This window comes from Marmota flaviventris, chromosome 10 (assembly GCF_047511675.1).
Source record: "Marmota flaviventris isolate mMarFla1 chromosome 10, mMarFla1.hap1, whole genome shotgun sequence".
NCBI classification, from domain to species: domain Eukaryota; kingdom Metazoa; phylum Chordata; class Mammalia; order Rodentia; family Sciuridae; genus Marmota; species Marmota flaviventris.
The window spans coordinates 37031386-37048252 of record NC_092507.1 but is presented as its reverse complement, the minus strand read 5'-3'; the positions used below and the strand labels follow the sequence as shown (position 1 = coordinate 37048252).

At 51.1% G+C, this 16867-nt stretch overlaps 1 protein-coding gene across 1 annotated transcript in view; it reads left to right on the top strand.

Annotated features, from left to right (window-relative positions):
* Trabd2b (TraB domain containing 2B) overlaps positions 1-16867 on the top strand; it is a 212254-nt gene that overhangs the window by 178985 nt on the left and 16402 nt on the right. Inside the window, exons 3-4 of the mRNA XM_027937730.1 lie at positions 109-255; positions 6144-6318. Of these exons, the coding sequence (XP_027793531.1) occupies positions 109-255; positions 6144-6318 (322 nt within the window). The remainder of the gene's footprint in view (positions 1-108; positions 256-6143; positions 6319-16867) is intronic.

Genomic DNA, 16867 nt, shown 5'->3' with positions numbered 1-16867 from the left:
ACACACCTGTTTCAGGCACGTTGCCCTGAAATCCAGAGAGAGGAGGACCATCCTAGAGGCCAGCCAGTCCTCAGCACAGCCCTGATGCCCCTCTCTTTCCTCGGCCAGGTGCTGTTTGCCCTGAACCAGACCCTGCTGCAGCACGAGAGCGTGCGGGCTGGGAGCCTGCAGGTGCCCTACACCACAGAGGACCTCATCAAGCACTACAACTGCGGGGACCTCAACGCCGTCATCTTCAACCACGACACGTCCCAGGTGAGGCTGCTTCCTCTGCCCTAGCTCCACGGTCCCTATGTCTTCAGCTCAAAAGACCTCGAGTCAGGCCCATAGAAACCCATCTGGCATTTATTAGACACCCATTGTGTACCAGGCATGGGCCATCTCCTCTCCAACCTTGATATGCGGGGGCTGTCATCCCCTTTACAGATGGGGAAACTGAGGCTCAGAAAACGGAAAAGCCTTGCCCAAGGTCACACAGCCTATAGTTGTTGAATTATCAATTTATCAAGAGCAGTGATTTGTGCCAGGTCTGTGTGGCTGTGGGGCCTAGGACCTTGAAGCTTAGCCTATAACACCATGGAGTCCTCAGAGAGATTCAGTTCAACATCTAGGGAGACCAAGGCCCAGGGAAGAGAAAGCCCATGGTTAACAATGAACTTGAACTCCACTCCAGCCCAGGACATTCTGCCTCCATTTAAGTTCTAGAGGAAAGATTACCATTAGGCCATAGTGAATAGGGTTCTGAGAGGGCTGAGCATGGGTTTGTCCCTTCCCAGATTCCACCATCTTCCTCATTGCTCCCAGGGTCAATTCCTAGATACACTTTTCCTGGCATTCAAAGCCCTCCAGAATCTGTCCTCTGCTGGTCTTGTCAGCTTAGCTCCCCACCCAATCACCTTGCTTGTTCTGGAGGCCTATATCTCTTCTCCTAAGGGAGCCTGTCCTTTTATACCTCTGTGCCTTTGGTCAGGGCCCCTCCACCCCTCTGAATTCCTCCACCTTGGCCATGGTCAACTCCTCTGAGAAACCTTTTCTGGTTCCCTGGATGAAGTAAAGATATTCCCCCAGGTACCTCTGTGGTCCTCCTGTGCTTCCTCTGTCATGGGACTCAGATATCCATTCATCAAAGATGCAGTAGGATTAGGCAGAAGAGGCCACTTCCCTGCTCAGGACACCCACCATCTGGGCCTTCCATTTTCCTCAGAGTCTCCACAACGGCCTGTGTGCCACACTTTCTGCCCTGCTCCCAGCCCCTCCCCCTCTGGCTATCTCCTTTACATATACTCCAGCCTTGCAGGCTCTTTGCTGTCCATGAACCCACCTCACTCACTCCTACCTTCATGCTGGCTGCTCCCTCTGCCTGGAGTGCTCTTCCCAGGCATCCCCGTGGCCCACTCCTCTCCACCTTCAATACTTACGGAGTCATCATCAGCTTAGTGAGGATGGAACCATCCACCAAGTGCAACCTAACCCCCCACTCCCACGCTTTTACATCCTTTATTATGCTTCACTTTTTCCCTGGCCTCAAAGATCCTCCAATGCAATATATGCTTGATGTGCTCATTAGTGACTATTATGTGGTCCTTTCCCTGGGAACACAAGCTCTATGAGGGCAGAAGTTGGGTCTGTTTTATTTTTGATATATCCCAACTTCTAGAGCAGTCCCTGGCCCACAGCAGGACTCAGTAACTATTTGCTGAATGAATGAATGAATGAAATCCTTTGTAAATGCCAGGTACTATGCATACAAAGGAACATGGTGGGGAGCCAGAGAAAATAGCCTCTGTAGAGCTTACCCCCTCACTGGGGAGATTCAAGAAGCCATTGCTCTGTGGGGAGCAGTGTGGCTGGAGTCCATCACAGAAACAGCTAATCTAGTCAGGGCTGGGAAAAGCAGGAGAGATTCTTGCAAGGTGAGAAGCCACCGAAACTGAGTTGGACACAGACAGAAGAAGGAATGTTCCAGTAGAAAAAGTTCATGTGAACTAACCAGAGACAGAGAGTAGAAGGTGGAGTTAGAGTTCAGGCCAGAGATGTGCCAGGGCCAAGCTGTGGTGTTCTGTCTATGTCTGCTGGGTACCCTCCAGACATGGGCTCCCTGAGGGCACAGATAATGCTGTTCATCTCTTAGTTCCTGCTGCCAAGAGGACCCCTCAGAGCCTGGCACAGAGCATGTGCCAGTAAGCAACCTTCAAACAAGCAAATGTAGGCATATTATGTGCTTGGAGCAGCTTAAAAGGTAAAAAAAGAAGGAACCACAGACCCCGCTGTAGGAGGCTTGAGATTCTGAGGGCTGTGACTAGGTGGAAGAGAAGTGAAGGGGAGAACCCGGACACCACAAGGCTGGTAGAAATCTCATTAGTGACAGCATTATGGCAAGGCCTTGACCTGAATCACCCTCTGGGAGAGAGGTGGAGGGAGCTCTGGGCAGAGAGCCTGGCCTGGCTGTGATGTGGCCAACCTGCAAAAGGGTATGTAGGACAAGGTCCTGGCCAGGCTATGGCTGACCAAGCTGAAAGAGGAAGGTGCAAGATGACCTCAGGGGATGGTGAGCTCACATTTTCTTTGGTCTGTGTTCAGAAGCACTGATTTGTCTCTGGTAGTAGAGAACTGCCTCAGGGGTCCTCCAGCAGTACCCATACTGAAGTGGGACAGAGGGTGAGAGGACTGGTCCACCCATAGTACCATAGCCACCCAGGATGCACACCAGAATGCTCAGGCAGAACCTACCCTTGAGGAGGACTAGGCAACTCTGCCCCAGAAACAGAAAGTCTTGTGTCAGGGTAGCAAGGCTGAACCCAGGGCTTACATGGTCTGGCTGTGGTGGAGCTGCATCTGCAGTCTGTGGAGGCTGAGGATATAGAGGATGTAGGGCTAGTCACTCTGCCTGCAGCCACAGAAGGCTTCAGGGGGAGGGTGAATGGGAATGAGGCTCAAGAGTGGAGTTCACAGGGGAGAATGGAGGGAGGGGCTGGCAGGCAGAGCAGGCTGGTTGGTGGGGCATGGGGATGTGGGCCCACCTGAAGGCATGATTTTGCAGAGCAGGGGGCAGATCATGCAGGGGCAAAAACTCCTGCTGATGGTGAGAGCCTGGAGAGTCTGAGCCCAAGGGTGATGTGATCAGAAAGATGCCTCAGGCTGCAGCGCGGGGGAGGATAAAGCAGCCTCTGGAGGCCAGGCCAAGACAGGTACAGAGCCCAAGTAGACAGTGCTAAGGAAAGGGACTGGGTGCACCTCCCACTTGGTTCCTGCTTCCCTACTGCACTGTCCCCACCTTCAGAATTGACCGTGCCTCGGCTTCTGCAGCCCCCAGGTCACTGGCACTGTCACTGCCCCAACATGGACTGGGCCATCCCGAGGTCCTCCCCCAGGAAGACTTGCCTGTGCCCCCAGCCTACCTGAGGTGTAGGGCAGTTACATATGTGTCTTGTCCAAATGCAGACTCCTTTGAGAATGAATTACAGTTCAGAGTCAAAATGATTGACAGGTGTGGAATATCTCCTCCAACCATAAACCTGCACTGTCCTGGCCAAACCAAGACATGTGGCCCCACCATCTGCTGCTTCCAATGTGCTCCTTTTGGCCCTCTTCAAGCATACATCACACAGCACTCTTGGGGGTATGTGCGACTCCACTACCAGGCTATGAGCCCCAACTGGGGCAGCAGACCCAGTCTGAGGGTGCTCTAGGGCCCCTACCCTGACACAGGGCTGGACCTGTGGAGGATCGCAGAAGGTCCTGCCAGATGGAAGGGTTTGTTGAGATCAATGTCATCAGCAGACCTGAGCACTTGACCATCAGACCTGACCAGCATGAGCCATCTCTCACAGCCCCACCAGCCCTGCCCACCCCCCAACCCAGACTGAGCTCTGGACCCTGGGGACTTTACATGTCCTCTTTGAAATGCTATCATGCATCCTGTACTTAAACTTGTCATGGGAGATTTAAGGCCCCTGACTAGTCTAATGACATCATTAATTTGCTCCCATTTCAGCCCTGGCCCAGACCCAGGCCCCATCCTTGGCACAGAGTCAAGGCCCATCAGCATGAAAATGCAGAGAATGTCAGCCAGCAGCTGGACAGCCTGGGGAACCTGAATGTCCCCCTGATTTCTTCATGGCTTTGAAATTTAATTTTTTTGCTCTTGATCTTGTTAATTTTTTTAAACTCCCTAAGGAATAAGTGGAATTGCATTTTGTACCAGTATACAGTTATGGTCAGGAACCTAGGAGGAGGGGTCACATGATCACGGGTCCCAGAGACCCTTGGAAGAGGGAAGGGAAGTACAGCGTTGCCTTCATGGATCTCATGGTTCTGATGACCCTCGACTTGTCCTCTCCGTCTCTACCCGCAACCCAAGGCCTCCCTTCACAGGCTGCCTGCGTCCTTACACAAGAGGTGATGAAGCCAGCGCCAGCCCCCAAGCTAAGTGTGTAATAGATGACGTTCATTGAGACTTCCTTTGTGCCATGCACTGTGTTAAGCACTTTCCAAAACATGTAATCCCTACAATAATGTATCCCCTGCTCCCCACCTTATTTCCAGTTTGGAAACTGATTCTCCCAGAGGCCAAGACACCTTCCAGTTAGAGTAAGGCCACCCAGCTAGTAAGCTGCAAAAGAGGGATTCCAACCCAAGGTGTCCACTCACCCACTCACACTGATTGAGCAAATGTTTATGTGTTGGTACAATGTGGTCTCACATTCTGCAAGCAGGGAGAGAAGTGGAAGTTGGGGAAATGAAAGACCAGGTGAAAAGGATTCTGCAAGCAAAAGTCTGGAGATGACAGTGACACTGATGGGTTGTGGGGAAGGAGAGGCTGTGCTGTGACTCACTGCCTCCATTTCTTCCTTGGCCCCATGCATACATTCAAGGAGATGGTGCTAGCTGGCTAGGCCTGCGATCCACGCTGGAAAGATGAAACCCTGGGCATCAAAGAACACAGGAGAAGCAACTAAAGTCAGGAAAGGTCAACATCAACGTATGTTCAAGTTTTAGGACCTCTCAGAGGGAACTTTGTCCAGGTACCAAGAACCCAGAATGACAAAGATTCTGTTTTTGAACTCAGACAGCTCTCTGCATAGTTTAAGAGCACATTAGCAGTGTCATTGCCAGTCCCTGTGACTGGCGATGGAGGGCAAGATAATAAAGAGCCCAGGGCTGAGAAACCTTCGCGATTCCAAGACAGGTTTTGAAACAAGTGTCGAATGGGAGAAGCTGTGGTCCTGGGGTTGAAATTTTCAAGAAGGGACCAAAAGTGTAAGAGGGGCGGGGGGCAATGCTGCAGTTGTGGCTCAGTAGAGCACTTGCCTAGTGTGTATGAGACACTGGGTTTAATCCTCAGCACCACATAAAAATAAGGGAGGGAGAGAGAGAGAGAGAGAGAGAGAGAGACACCAAAGGGTTTGTGTTATGTCCTGAGAAGTTGGGGAGCCAGGGGTGGGTAGATGGTGGCTTAGACATTGGAAGAACTGAAGGTGATGCTACCCCCTCTCTTCTCTGTAGAGTGGGGTGAGCCAAATGCAGTTCAAGGCAGCATCCCATTTAACCCCATGAAAACATCAGTCCTGTCCTATAAATTAGAAAAACTGGGGATCAAAAATGTTAAGTAACTTTCCCAGCACCACACAGTGTCAGACAGGGTTGAGAAAGCTCATGTCAACCTAATTCCATACCTTGTGGTCTTCCTGACACACCAAGCAGATAGATTGACCCCCACACCCTCTTGCTGAACAGAATTCATTGCATGTGGCAGTGCTAGGCTCAGCACTAAAGGGAGAGATGAGTATGGTCCCAGCATACTCATACTCAGTGTCTAGGAGCTGAGGTTCACCAGGGCAGATCAGGAGGCAGGATGGCACACGTACCATTGCAGTAGCCAGGATTCTCAGGATAGCTCTGTCACTTCACTAGCTGAGTGACTTTGCACATATCTCAGGATATTTTCTGCTCTTGTTTGCTTCATCTGTAAACAATACGTATTTCAGAGGGCATTGGAATTGATGACAGGCATGCACGAGGCATGTAGCCCACTGTCCAGCCTCATAAAGGTAAGTTGCCCAGCCCTGCCTGTGCCGCGTGTGTATCTGATATGCACCCTGCTCTGTCAAGAATGGAAGGCAGCCTCTATCTTGCCTTTGCAGCTACCCAATTTTATCAACACTACCCTCCCACCGCATGAGCAAGTGACAGCCCAGGAGATTGACAGCTACTTCCGCCAGGAGCTCATCTACAAGAGGAATGAACGCATGGGGAAGAGGGTCATGGCGCTTCTGCAGGAGAATGAAGACAAGATCTGCTTCTTCGCCTTTGGAGCAGGTTTGGAGCCCTGACCTCTACTTCATGAAGGGAAAAGTCAAGGCCCAGAGTGGGGCAGGAAAGCAATAGAGCTGGGACCTAAACTGTCCTTCTGCTATGGACAAGGGTCCTTCCATAACAGACCTTGTGGGCTAGGGAAGTGACCCTGCCAAGTCAAGGTTAATTTCCCAGGCTCTTTCCTGCCCCAGGGGCCATACTGAGAGCTTCCACTGTCCATCCCAATCTCAGGCCCACCCAACAGAGCCAGAGTTGAGGCTGTGAGGGCTTTGTGGCCCCAGGGAGGTGCTGGGCTCTGGCAATCGACAGTCCTGTCTCTAGGTCCCACTCTACCTGAGTCACCTTAGCTATTACCTTCTCAAAGTCTCAATTCCCTCTTCCATAAATGGGAGTGATAACCATAAGTATTTGATGAATTTCCAATGTCTGCCTTTAGAGTGGTTGTAAGAATTAGTGACAGCATTTAAATAACCTGTCACATAATAAGAACTCAAAATGGCAGCCAAGATGACCATCAGCACTATAACACATATAATCATAATATGGATCCATGAACTTGATGCTCTCTGTTGGGGGATCAGCCTCTTCATGTAGAAGTTCATGCAGATGTTCAGGTGCAGGGCTTGCTGAGCGTCTCTCTTCTCCTTCACTCTTCCTTCTTTTTCCTGTGGATGTCTCTGCCGGTGACAGCAATATTTATCTTGGGACCAGGATATGATATGTCTTCAGTAACTTTGCTCAATAGCTTATAGCAACATTTTTTTTCCTACTAGAATTACCTGCAATTTGGGTTGACAGAATTTACTTCCTGTTTCTTGAGAATTAAAGGCGATGTTTACAAGCATATTCACCATGCCTGGTGCCAGGCTCATCACTGCTGTCCCCTGCCCTCCCTTTCCCTGGCCCATCCTCAGACACATTTCCCTCCAAGTTCAGCACTCAGTCTAACCCACAGGGGACCCTATGGATGCCCTGACTTTGTGATAGGGTATGTCCAGTGTTTGAGGTCTGCCCCCCCACACCACCCGTTCAACTCCAAATACTTCAAGGGCAAGAGCCAAGGGTACATCTGTCTGGGCTTCTCTTTCCTCCTCTGCATCCCCTGGCACAGTTCAGGGACAAAGAAGGGGCTCGGGCACTGGCACAGGCCCTCAGAGACAGTCCCACAGCAGCTAGACAGAAAGAGATCTGAGCTCATGTTGGAGCCCTTCCATGGCCCACTGTGGCCTTCAGCAAGACTAGTCCCTTCTCCCAGCCTTAGTTTATTCATTTGAACAGAAAGAGCCAGGACTGGCCTGGGCCTTCTAGGATTCTAGGAGCTGTTCAGACACAGGTGTCAGGGAAAGTAGAGGTCTCACAGAGGGTCTGGAGGAGCCTGCAGGAGCAGAACATTGACTGGTCTCATGGAGAGGGCAGGGCCACTCTCCTGCTGCAGGACACCTATCAAAGGCTTGGTGTGAGTCAGGACAACTTGGAGGACCCATGCAGAGAAGTGGTCCTCAAGCACCCTCTCCCCGTCCTTCACCACCCAGAGGCCACCCAACCCCTACCACCACCCTGTGGTCCTCTGAGCAGTGCATCCTGCACTGGAACAGCCTCAGAGACTCCAACGGGCAGCCAGTGTGTGTCAGCTCACCTCCAGCCTCCCCCTTAGCCCCGGGAGGAGCCCCAGAGAGTGAGTCTGAGACAGGCCAGTGACAGCCAGCTGCCCCACTTGAATAGATGGTTCCCACCTGCCTGCCCCAGGACCCAGGACCAGAGTCACCCAGCACCTGGGTGCTCTGAAGCTCTCTTCTGTGGCAGAGGAAACTGTGTCTAAAGAGGAAAAGCACAGCAGTGTGGGCAGCCCTAGATGCTGACCTCCTCTCCTGAAATTCCAGATCCATGGAGGCATGATGTCCACTCAATACCAGGCCAGCACACAAGTGTCATGCCCAGCTCCACTCTCCCATCTCCAGAAATCTGTCAGCCCTGGTCAGTTCTACAGACAGACAACCAGAAAGATCCTGGGTGGTGAAGGAGGGGGAGAGGGTGCTTGAGGACCACTTCTCTGTATGGGTCCTCCAACTTGTCCTGACTCACACCAAACTCATCCACTCTGTCCCTCCCCCCACTGCTAGCCCAGTCCAAGCCTTCACAGCTCCCACTTCCTTGCCTTCTCCCGCCTCTAGACTGCTCCCCACATTATAACTGGTGGATGGGGTTGCGTCTGTCTCCCACCCTCACCTTGAGCTCTGGAAGGGTAGGTACCACTTAATCATCTCTGTGTCTTTGATGGTGAATTAAGGAATGAACATTGACCAGAGCTCCCATCCTGGTCTCCCCTGGTCTGGTGAGCTTCTTAGGCTAAGCCAGCAGTAAAGTGGGGTAAAGCAGTCCCACCTTGCTCTCATGGACCCTCCATGCAAAACAACAGGTCTGGAGCCACACACAGCCTGCGGGTGGCCGCCACTTCTGGCTCAGCCATGCCTACAACAAATGGCCAACTCTGCACAGCAAATCTCTCAACCCAGGAATTCTGCAGCCTTCCAGCCTCAACTAGCCATGGGCAAACTGAGGGCCACCAGGGCAGGGGCATGAGCAAAGTTCACTGAGCTGGGGACAGAGCCAGTCAGGACACCAGTCAGGAAGCTGTGATCCAAGAGCTCTGTACAGTGAGCAGGGCAGGCAGCCAACAGAGTGGGCTTGTAGCAGGCAGAGTACTGGCCCAGAATGTGTTCACACAAAACTGGTGACAAGAGCCCACTCTGCTCTTTAGGTTCCAGTGGGCACATCATTCCCAAGTCCCACACCAGAGGACAGGCTGAAGGATTTATGCCCAGTATCCCAGTGGCACACTCCCTCAGTACAGTGCCTGAGACTGAGAAGGGGGACCTGAGGCTCAGCTGGCCTCCTGTTGCCAATCCTTGCTGGGTCCTCAAGGAAAGCAGAGGAACCCCAAGGCTGCGGGAATGAGGGGGCCCACACCACCAGAGAGACACTTAGCCACCCCAGGCATGTGTCTGCTCACTCCAGAGACTCTCTGAGCCAGATTCCATGGGTGTTTCCAGAGAATATCTTAGGAAATAGCCTCACCAGGTGTGGGACCAGGCACTGCCAAGGTCCTGCCCTTCCAGGCTGAGGTCCTGCCATAACAAAGTAGGTCACCTTTGGAATCCAGCCCAGGAAAAGAAGGTGAGAGATTGAGCCTCCAACTGCCTGGACCCTCCAGCACTTATGAAGGCCCTTCCCTCCCAGCTCCATAACCCTGCCCTGTGAGCCCAGCAGGACGGGCAGGGATGCTTACTCCTTGGGGCAGTCTGGTCCTCTTCTGTGCTGCTCTCCAGGGGCTTCAAAGGCTGAGATCTTGTCAGGAGGCCTGGATGTGAAACCTGGCTCTACCACTGTCAGCTAGGAGACCCTAGGAAAGCCATTCCACCTCCAAGGGCCTCAATCTCTCGTCTATAAAAATGGGGATAATGCAGTTGCCTCATTAGATTATGCTAGATACATTCATTCGGCTCTGTTAGAGGAATTATTTTAATAAAAATGCCTAGTAAGTGCCAGCCACCATGCCAGGTTCTCCAATTATGTTACTTCTGATCTTTACAATAACGCCATGAGATGGGTTTAATTATAGATTCCTCATTTTGCACATGAAAACTAAAGTGCAGATGAGTGGCTTTCTCCAGGCCCACAGATAAATCTTCAACTTGTGCCCTGGCCTTCAATGTACAATGTGCAGTCTTAGCCCTTTCCTGCACATTATACCCCTGCTGGATGTGTTCAGAACTGTTGGTAGTTGCCTGCAAAGGGGTGTTTGTTTAGCTGACACATCTCACAGATGTACGTGTGTACTGGTGTCTGAGATGTTTCAGCAATGTGGCACAACTTGACCTCTCCCAGAGGTTATGCAGCAGGCTCACAGACAGTAGAGTCCAGACATGCAAGAGAAAAACATCTGGCCACCTGCTATTTGTCAGGGTCCTGGGTCCTGGGTAATAGACCCATGCCTGGGTAATATTTGGAGGCTCAGATGGAAACCCTGCCTCACTGGGAGTTGACTGTGGCCAGTGTGGAACACACCATGTGAACACTGCCATGGGTGATGTATGCCAGCCCATGGGGAGAGGAGGCCCATTCTTAACTACCAGGCTCATGCATGTGCACAAGAGCCTCTGAGATCTCCTAGTCCATTCACTTGTAGAAGTGGATTCTTGGATTTTTTTTTTTTCTAATTGGCAAGTAACTGAAGAAAAGGAGTATGATGGTAAACTCTTTATTAGCTAAATTTCTTCAATTTGCAGGTTTATCTAGTGTTCTGGAATTATCTTGTTAACATTATTTGAAATTAAAACATCCATTACTTTAAAAAATTGTGATGATAGAAGACAGAAAGGGGTTTCAAGGTCCTTCCTGAGCAAAATGAAAGCTGGAGAAAGTATTTATAAAACCTGGTAACTATGTTTCCCCCAATTCACCCACCTGTTATTGAAGATAGGAAAACGTTCAGCATGCTCAAGACACAATGGAAGAATGCCCTAGAATGGCTGAGGCTGCACAAACAGAGAAAAAGAGGTTCCAGAGCCAGGAAAGGAGGGAGCAGAGATCAGGTAGAGGAGGAAACCTCTTTACCTGAAACCGGAGAAAGGGACAGAGAGGGTCCGCAGGCAGGTAGCTTGGTGCTTCAAAGGTGAGTGAGTCCTCTACTGATGGCTTCTAATCAGATCTCCATTCTCTAAGTGGAAGGTGCAGTCATCTGCAGGGAAAGAGGAGGAAGGTGGGAAGATTCTTGATTTGAAGAGAGGAGAATATTTGACATAAATGCAAGAGAGATTGGCTATAAGACCCACCAGTACAGGAAGTTAATAGATTTAACACCTGGGCCAACTGTGATTGATTGGTAATAGCTACCTGGAATGTGATGCTGTACAGGGAGATCAAATCACATCAGAGTCCAACAGAGAAAAGTCCTGCTTGATCTGTGATTGTGCTGTGGACTGTAATGCCAGCACATGCCTGAAACGTACCTACTTTATCTGCTAGGAACAAGGACCCATGACACTAACAAGTAGCAATTTTTAATATTTTCTCTGGCAACACTAAACAGCTAGAGTGCGAAGGCAGATGCTGTCTCCCAGTTCTTGCTCCTGACTTTACCCTAGCACCGCCTCCTCAGTGACCACCCCATTACATGTAAACTACTCCAGGACAGGGCCCACTCACCTCAGAGTTGTCAACACCTAGTAGACGTTCTAGAAAGACACGCTGGATCAAATCATGTAGACACCCATTCATTCCATTTAGTCACATGGTATCTCCTGGTATCCCCAGGCCTCATGGTGGTGGTGGGTGTGTGGAAGATGTCTCAGTCCTGGGCACTAGAAGAGAATGACAATTTTAGTACTAATTACAAGGAAAAAGCTTTTCTCAAGATATTTAGTCATTACCTATGAGTCCTCCAGCCATTTTTTTTCATGTAGGAACTAGAAGAACTGGGCTTGAAACATGAACCAGATTCAGAGGTGAGCCAGGTACTCTCGAGGGCCCATTCATTTCCCATTCACTGGCTCTGACAGCCAGTGGTTGTCACACAATCTATATCCCTAGCACTCTATGGTGTGAATAGAATGCTAACTTCTGACATTCCAAAATCCTTCCTCCCCAATATTCTTCTAAGATTGCCTGGTTCTAATATACTAACATTCTAGCAGCATAGCACTCTCACATTCTAGTACAATTTGCTTCAACTACTCTTGGAGTCTTCGGGAGGCTAAGAGCCTTCCAGGACCTGGAGATCCCTCCTGGTAGGGCTGGTATCACCTGCCACACAGGAAGCAAAAGTCCAAACAGAAAGCAGGATTTGAAGGGTTCTAAAGCAGTTCTGTGAACATTATAGACAGAGCTACCATCTCTGAGCGTCCACATATCCATCACATTCAGCCACCAAGTTCCTGTCTTTTTCCTACACTGCTAAAGTGCAACAAACCCATAATCAGAACCATTCAATCATGCTTCTGGGGGTGGAGCATGAACAGATTAGCAGTGAAGACCCCAAGTTGAGAGCAAAGAGAGATATAAGCTCCAAACATATTTTTATTAATGGCAACAACAATTTCTCCCTGGAGAATGGGCACCATCCTACTTGAAGAGCACCCATATCCATCAATTCATATGACCCCACATCCTCAGTTTCTCCTGGAGGGAGACAAGATGGTATTTCTCATTCCATTTGCCAAATAGGCACACCAAGTGCAGATGGGATTTCCAAGAGTCTGAGAACTAAAGTGAAATGCTGCTAGTCCTCTCAGTGATTCTTGCTAATGACCAACTGCCCTAAGAAAACCATTTAGCTAGTTCTTAGACCTTCTGTTCTGCTAAGAATGTCCTTCCCCTCTTCTACTGGGCTCCCTCCAAGTCCCAAGGTTTCCCTCCCACAGCTTTGCTCATGCTGAGCATATTTGTCTTAGTTCAGTCCAGGCTGCCCACTGCCCACTCCCTGCATACTGAGAAGGTGTTCACCCCCTACTTGTTGAATGAATGACTGCACCAACCCCGAGGTTTAGAAGCAGAAGTGCCCCTGCCCCTGCATCACCCCATTGCAAAACAAGGTCTAGAACTGAGTCTTCTGCCCCATGTTAGGAAGCTATGGGGTCCAGCAACATCATAGCTGCCCTTTGGAAGGTGAGACAAAGAAAGGTATTGACAAATAAAAAAGACCTAAGAGGAAGAGTCCCAGGTCCTGTTGACTAAACATGCAGGCAGAGGCCGAGGAAGTGGTTCAGTGTTAAGCAGGAGGGTTTTTATGGAGAGGAGGCAGCGAGATGGTTAGGAAGAGAACAGCAAAAAGGGAAAGAAAGGACAAGGGGGAGTGTTAGGTAAAGGCCATGAAAGCAGAAAGGGAAACAGCCAGGTGTCCTGCAAATGTCTTGCTTTCTGAGACCTTGTGTGTGACTTCCCCCTACCCACCTGCACAGTAAGGTGCTTAGACAAAGTGAGGTATCAACCTCTTCTAGCCTCAGCACCCAGCAGTTACATGCTTGCTAGCAAAGGCTTCAGCACCTGGCACTGAAGGAGGCAAGCTATGTCAGAGAAGGCTTCCTGGAGGAGGGGTGAGCCCGTGGAAATGTCCCCTGCACAGGTCCCCTTTGTGCCCAGAGTCCTCAGACTAAGACCCATACCCACCTCCTTCCCAGCTGGGTTTTCCACTCATGAGTGGGCTTAGGAACTGAAGACCCTCAGAGCTTGAGACTGGTCCTAGAATAGCAGCCATGGTCCTTCTAGGGCCCTTAAACCTTAGAAAGTAGAGAGAGCACACGCCCAGCCCAGCTGCTCTCTCCTCTCCCAGGCAAGCATCCCCTGGCCTGCCACACAGCCTCTGGAAGTGTTTCAGAATTTCCAAGGATGGTGCTTCAAAGGATCCCTGCCGCCCACCACAGATACATCTGGCTGCTGGCACATCTGCTATGGGCTGTGATCCTTGGCCAGAGGCGCCGTTCCTAGTTCAGCCCAAAGCACCCAGCCGGCCAGAGCAGCATCCCCTCCTGACTCCTCCATAGCTTTCCTGCTCTGGAACAGGGGGAGTCAAGAGGAATGGAGAGTGATATCCCAGCCTGTGTCCCTGGGCTGCTCTTTGAAGGAGCAGTTATGGGTCTCAGCTAGAGGCTTGGCACTCTTGCTAGATGGAGAGTGTGGGGAAGGTGAGAGGAGAGGAAGGGGTCATAGGTTTAGAGCAGGCGCTTTGAAGCCAGACTGTGTCACCTAGAAATTCATGGCCTCTCTCATGAGAACTAGCCTTGGGCAGATCAGTTGCTCTCCCCATCCTCAGAGGCCTCCTCTGTGATAAGCCTGAGAGTCAGTGGCTGGCCCTTGTGCACTCAGGGCCTGGCATGGCCCTCTCATTCCATCAGTGTGACCTGGTCCCTCAGAGCCTGAAGTCCTCTAGGGACAGAACTCCTACACCAAGAAAGGAGGACAGGGCAGAGGGAATGAAATATTCTGTGGCAGTACAAGGAAATCCCTAGAGCTGGGGTCAACTCCAAGTGACAATGAGGCCCAGCAAGTGGTAAACCTCTATCCCTGCCCAGGTTGCTAGCCAACAGGGAGTCCTGGGGCCCTGAGATGTTGTAATTCAGGAAAGGGGTCTGCAGAGTTGCAATGGGTGATTACCAGGGCTGAGCACTGACCCTTGCAGTCCACAGAACCCATCACAAGCCACCTCCTGTGCTGGCCTGGGATCACCCTGCACAGTCTGCCTGGATTTGAAATGGTCTTGCTTAGGAGGAAAGGGGACCATCTCTGAATCATCACAGGGTCCCCAGGGCCTGGCATATGTCTCACATGTAGTAAGCCCCAGTAAAGTCTTGTGGAGAAAGTACTGTGGGCTCCAAGCCCTCAGGGCCCAGACTTAGGTCAAAACACCCAGGGCTTATGTCCTTACCCCTGGGACACAGCATTCACAAAGAGGAGGCTTCCTGGTCTCTAACCAAATGTTAATTTTAAAAGGATCTTACCCAAATAAAATGAAAGATTCAAACCTTGAGGATTTTAGAAGAACCAAAAGCAATGGGGGACACCTTCTAATAGAAAGTTCACACCTAGGGGAGGTCCTGAGTGGGACCCAGTCTGGACAACTGTCAGACATGTGGCGCAAGCCCCAGAGCAGATCCTGCTCCAGAGGAAGCCTTCTCTGTCTCCAGAGCCTCAGCATCCACAGCCGCCTCCACCGTCCCTTGACACAGTTACACCCCATGCCGTGCTTGGGCTTAGACCCAGCTCTGCTCCAGCTCTGCCCCTTTCTGCCTGCGTGACACTGGGCAAGTTGTGTTCGCCTCAGCAGGACTCTCATGAAGCTGAATGGGTAAATGAATCCAAAGCATTTTGGCACATTCCTAGTGCTGGAGCAATGATAGGCGGGTTGCTCCTCTTAGTATTTGTATCTGCCTTTGCAATACTGAGGGCAGAGCCATGCTGGCCAGTGATGTCCCGGGGCTCTTTCATTTCTGACATCCTACATTCCAGCACCACCCATAGCAGAGCAGGAATTAAAGCCTGCTAAGGTGGCAAGATGTGCTGGTTCCACACAGACATCACCAACTCTCTGTAGGGTGCCAGTGTCCCCCTTGGCACAGGCCTGACCAGCACTTATCAGCCTTACACATCCCCAAGGATGGAGCACCACTTCCCTTACCATTGGGCAGAGAATTCTTTGATCGAAGCCAAAAATCTGCCCCTTCACCTTGTCCTGAAGCCATCAGAATCCTATGACTGGTCCCTTTGCCCCAAACCTCACTGAAGCCCACCTGGCCTTTCCCTGTGTATTCCAATTGCAGATCCTGCTGGTGCAGACCCACTCGGCTGCTCTCCTCTGCGCCTGTCCTTGCGCTGCCCTCTGCCTTTCTTGGAACACCCTCCCACCTCTCCCTCTGGGTCCCACACCTTCCTCTTCAGCCCCATCCTCCCTGGCATCCGTCCATCACTTCATGGCTCATGCTGGCCTGTGTTTGTTAGCCAGTCTCCCCCTCCACACTGTGACCTCCTCAGGGGTAGGGACTCTGAGCCTCGGCTTCTGGTCTGTAGCTGGGTACAGAGAAGATGTCATTCTAGTCCTCACTGATCTGAGAAGACCCAGCCCTGCCTGGGCCAGCTACAGAAGAGGAGGCTCATGTCTGCCTGCTCACTGCCACACATTCCTTGGCAGACTGGAAGCTCTCGGTGCCCCCAGTTGTCCATCCCTCTGCTGGCCCACCCATCCAGTCCTCCTGTCACACTTCCTCAAAAAAACAAACACTACTGTAGCTTGATATCCTGCTGGAGGCCCTGGCAATGAGATTCTCATTTGAAAGTTTCCCTTGCATTAATTTCAGACGGAACATAAATACGGGCTTGGGATTCCTCCTCCAGGAGGAGAAAGCTAGAGCCCCGGCGTACTCACTGGAGAGAAAACATGTGTGCTGGCCCACGTTACTTTGAGGCCTGTGCAGGAACATCTGGTTCTCCCCCCCTCCTCCTCTGCGCAGCCCCCAATGTGATCTTGGAACTGCCCTGCTAATTGGTGTGTTGTTCTCACTGAGCATTCCTACACTTCTCTCTCCAATCTGCTGAACCTCGGAAGGTGCACAAGTTTCTGACAATTTCCTGCCCCCAAACGTGAACTTGGGATCCCTCGCAGCCGCCCGTTCTTTACGGTGGGGGTACCGGAACAGGCAGCGAACTGGAACATCTCTGAGTTGAAGCCCAAGCTTTGCCTCTTACCACGTGTATGACCTTGGGCAAGTCCCATCCCCTCGCTGAGCCTCAGTTTCTTATCTGTACACTGGGGACCTCCCAGGGGCTGCTCGTGAGGATGGAATGAAACAGTTCAGAAGCATCACGTACCTGGGAGCTTCGTGAAGTATGAGTGTGTGTTCAGGTCACCTGTAATGGGAGCACAGGGGTGGGAGGACTCAGGAGACCCTGGGACTCTATGTGAGAAAACGGCCCCAGGAATGGAGAGGAAACTTCCCAAGGTCCCACGGTCAGTTGATGAGCTGGGCTTTCTGTTAGGCCCTGTCCTACCAGTCTTTCTGCATCG